Source organism: Populus nigra, chromosome 2 (assembly GCF_951802175.1).
Source record: "Populus nigra chromosome 2, ddPopNigr1.1, whole genome shotgun sequence".
In the NCBI taxonomy this organism is placed as follows: Eukaryota; Viridiplantae; Streptophyta; class Magnoliopsida; order Malpighiales; family Salicaceae; genus Populus; species Populus nigra.
The window spans coordinates 47300350-47305154 of record NC_084853.1 but is presented as its reverse complement, the minus strand read 5'-3'; the positions used below and the strand labels follow the sequence as shown (position 1 = coordinate 47305154).

General features: G+C 34.8%; 1 protein-coding gene across 1 annotated transcript; it reads left to right on the top strand.

The window, feature by feature from the left end:
- The first annotated feature begins 643 nt into the window (after positions 1–643).
- Positions 644–4413, top strand: LOC133681964 (triacylglycerol lipase OBL1-like). Its single transcript, XM_062105176.1, has 5 exons — positions 644–991; positions 1208–1401; positions 1750–1783; positions 3157–3764; positions 3918–4413. Exons 1-5 carry the CDS (start codon positions 679–681, stop codon positions 4185–4187), a joined length of 1419 nt encoding a protein of 472 aa, XP_061961160.1. The 5' UTR covers positions 644–678; the 3' UTR covers positions 4188–4413.
- Positions 4414–4805: the final 392 nt, after the last annotated feature.

Below are 4805 nucleotides of genomic sequence, written 5' to 3'. Positions count from 1 at the left end.
CACGTGGATGATTGATTTTTAATCTTTCACCTGGTCTTATTCCAAGACAGGAAGCCGTGTTAGCTGTCTTTGTTTTACAAAATGTATGGGAAACTACAGCTTAGTCATCTAGTATACACATGATTTCAATTAAATTCTTCAAATATAAAATTGAGCAATATTACCCTAAATAAAACTATATATTTTAATCAATAGTGTACCAATCAAAAGAGATAAATAACTCTTTTATATATATATTCGTGTGATCTCTTACTAATCAAGAACACAGTCGCAATTAGTGATAGAAAAAGAAATTATAAAACTTAGTTATTCCGGTCGTTTTTCAACAAAATATCGTTATTTTTTAATTTTATTTCTTTGCATAAAATGTTTTTATTTGTTGCAACTTGATATTTTGAAGAATTTGGAATAACAGATTTGTAGTGATGTTGGGCATGTGAGAAAAAAATACGTAAATTCTTTTGATGGCTGTAAATTAATGCGGGACACAATTGAGTAATGTGTGGTAGTTTAGGGTAACTTTGACTAATCTCGAACTCTAAGAACTTAATTGAAACAGAGTATATAGTTGAGGGACGGAATCTTAGTTACTTCACTATATAAACATCGAAGCCTCTAGCTAATTCTGCATCAGACATTGAGATAATCAATTCATCATTTCTTCTTTGCTTCCAAGCCATGGCCAATTGCAATGACGAGCATTTCTGTCAAGATAAGTTCTTGCTCGATCCAAAGGAAGCTAGTTTGAAGGAACTCGTTCTTCTCTTATTCTTCTCTGATGTAAGAAGTAGAAAATTCGTTGACTGCCCCGAAGAGAACCGGCTGAGAGATATTAATCGACGATGGCTAATTTTCATCTCGGTTCTTGTGCAAAAAATCCTTCTGTCTTGCAGGGAACCCTTGGCTCAAAGAGGACATACTGTAGAGTACTGGTTAAATCTTATCTCAAACAACGGTGGCCTTTTCAAGCTCCTGTTGAATTATTTGAAGGGTATGTGCAGCTCCCATGAATTTTATTTTTTCGTGGCATAAAATCAGGGAAGAATTAGAGCATAAATCAGTTTACTTGTGCATTGAAAAACGTTTTTGGTCACCTTTTGATCGAATCTATATATGTCCATGCATGAGTGCATGCAGTTACAATCAACCCTTTAATGTATAATATGGGGTTCTAATAGCTAATTAAGAATGGATTGTACTTATGCAGACAAGGTTGTGAGGCCGGATGAATCATCAGCAACGTTCAGATCTGCGGTTGGACATTCTGACTGGAGAGTAGAACTAGACAAGAGTAGCAGACCCGGGGAAATAAAATATAACACTTCCTTGTCTTTGATGGCCGCCAAATTGTCATACGAAAACAAAGCTTTCATCGAAACCATCGTCAAAGATCATTGGAACGTAAGTATCAGCACTAACACCAAATGATCACACACACCTTTTGTTTTTGGTTATAACATGGATCGAGTTACAGAAAACCTAACTGTCTAGCCTAGAGCCCAAAACTTGTTCCATTTTTTTATTAATTTGTGCTTTTTTAAAAAAAAAATTATGTGCTCAAACTTGGTACTTTTAATGGAGGCATATCCCTCAATTACAGTACAATATGTAGAATTAGTTTTGATCATATATACTAGCTAGCCGAGAGAAAAAAAAAGGTGACGCTACAGAGATTAATGAAAATGTTTCACTGATATCCCATGAGATGTAACGATGGTTGTTTTTCGTTTTCTTTTCACTTTTCTGCAGATGGAGTTCTTGGGTTCCTACGACTACTGGAACGGTAAGAAGCAAGGCTTATACTTTCAATCATAGTTACTCAGCCCGCCCAGGCTAGTAGGTTGATATGATATATAATTTAATTATTTGGAGTATAGTACAAGTTAGTTTATTTTGAATTTATGGTTAACCTAATTAATTAATCACCTGGTCATCCAAGTAATCGACTTGATTAATCTATCAAAATTCTTATTAAATTCTCGAGTTTGAGTTAATTTTATAAAATAATTTATTCAAAATGATGGGTATTTTATTTTTAAATTTATTTAGCAAACATAGAAATCAATCTTGGACTGAATCAAACTTCATACTAGATTAAATCTAAGTATATATGCTTTCAATTAGAAAATTAGAGGTTATCATTTCTCGGAAAGAACACTATATGATAATGTTGTCACAGCTGATATGGAGGTCCGTATGATCTACGAATTAATATCAAATTTAACACCATCTCTTTGAAATAACTCTTACCTAACCATTATCTAAGTCAATTCACGGCAAGGAAATTTTAGCATGACATTTCAAGGATGAGAAAAAACATAAACGTGGATAATATGTTAAGATTTTAAAACGATGGTCATGTTTTGATTATAGACGAGCAAGATTCAGAATTTAAGCGTTGTTTGTAGAAAGAGAATATATAGAGACACAAAGAAAAGTAAACATGTTGTAAAATCCAAAGCTCTTGAACTTTAAGCAACATCATCAGGTCAGGTCAAGGTATTCTAAAGACAAAAACATAAGGTCAAGGTGATGTAGGCTGCGAGATACACAGGGAAATTAATTGACTCGTGCACTCCATTCTTTCTTCTTCTTCTTCTTCTTCATCTTCTTCTTCTTCTTCTTGCATTGAAAACAAAATACTCCATCTCGTATGATAGCACGAGAAACCAAACTAGTTTATTTTATTAAAATTGGCCCTTTTAAAATTTAAAGGTAGATTACAATTTAGTATTTTATAGGTGGTACGCTTGGTTTTAAATAAAAATCATAAACCCCTCCCCCCCTCCCTGTTGGAGTTGCTTGTAAATTCTCTAAATTACCCTTTTCAAATGCATTTTTGGTTTTGTTTATACTAGGTGACATTTTGACTAAAAATAAAGGATAAATTGTCAAGAAAACTAATGAAAGGACTGAAAGCGTTTGCTAGGAATATAGTTGTGCATATATTTGATATTTAATTTGATGTATGGTGTTTTTAAAAAATATTTTTTATTTGAAAATATATTAAAATAATATTTTTTTAATTTTTAACATAAACATATTAAAATACTAAAACAATTATTAATTTTATATTTTTTTAAAATCACAATCACACTTGCAACACACAAAATAAAAGGCATGTTTGATTGAACATCTGATTTGAATGCCGCACAGGGTACCAGGAAAGGGCCTCAACGCAAGCATTGATGTTCCAAGATAAGAAGGTTGACCCAACCTTAATTGTGGTGGCTTTCAGAGGGACCAACCCTTTTGATGCAGATGACTGGACCACAGATGTGGATCTCTCGTGGTATGACCTTCAAGGCATTGGTAAGCTCCACCGTGGCTTCATGAAAGCCCTAGGCCTGCAAGAGAATGGCTGGCCCAAAGAAATTGAACAAGGCAGTGGCCATTCTTATGCATACTACGAAATTAGACAAATGCTCAGGGACATATTGCTCAAGAATGAGAAGGCAAAATTTATATTAACAGGGCATAGCTTGGGTGGGGCATTGGCTATACTGTTCATGGGAGTGTTAGCATTACACCAGGAGACCTGGTTGCTTGAGAGATTGGAAGGGGTTTACACGTTTGGGCAGCCCAGAGTAGGAGATGGACAATTTGGGGAATTTATGGTAGATAAGTTGAAAAGATATGAAGTAAGGTACATGAGGCATGTCTACAGTAATGACATAGTGCCTAGATTGCCCTATGATGACAATCTTCTTTTATTCAAGCATTTCGGTCCCTGCATCTACTTCAATAGCTTCTATAAAGGAAAGGTCAGTGCTCTCTCGCCCTCTTGCTTTACTTGTAAATCCCAACCAGATGATTCTTTTCTTGACTCGATTATGTATCAGCAGAACTCAGTATTCAGTAAGATTGTTGACAAGTCACTAACACAGTCATGAATGATAATTGTGATCGGGACACAGGTTATGCAAGAAGAGCCGAACAAGAACTACTTCTCTTTGCTGTTGATACTCCCCAAGTACCTCAATGCTCTCTGGGAGCTTATCAGAAGTTTTATAATCCCTTACCTCCATGGCCAGGACTACAGAGAGAGTTGGTTTATGAGACTGCTAAGGATCGCAGGATTGATAGTTCCAGGAATACCAGAACATATTCTTCAAGATTATGATAATTCTACCCGGTTGGGATCCCTTCAACTCAAGGATTCTCAGCAAGAACTTCACCAAGAGTAAGAACCGTTAAAATTACAACACCAGCAACTGACCAGTCAGCCTTGATTACCGGTTCTTCTGCAGTTTGTTTATTCTTCAATGTTGCTTTCTTATTTCTTAAGAGTCTGTTTAGAATTTTATGGCTAAAATAATGAATGTAGCTTTTAGTCTCTATTTTTATGTGTCTGTCTTGCTTAAATAAAGCAACTCAGTTCTCCAGAATAAATTATCATCTTGTTTCCTGTTCTCCTACTTCTTTCATTTTGTCCAACAAGAACAATCTACGATGTCTTAACACTCTTGTGACATACCATTTCGAGAAACAAACAAGCTCTTAGTAGCAATGGATGGACTATGTTACCAGGTGTGCTTATCCTTACGTCCGAGATATGTAATTTCTTCAATATTATTGTTCAAAAACCATGGATACAAGGTTTATTTTCAAATATTCTGGAAATTCTGGTCCCTAAATGACCACCAGGGCATAATTATTTACTTAGTTGTGCTAGTTTATAAATTATTTTTATCAACCAACCTATTTTTTTTATAATAAAAAATGGCAATTCATGTCATCCCTCTTAGAAGCATTAAAGCCAACGGTTATCCTATCACAATTGACCTGATAAATGCATCAATTTT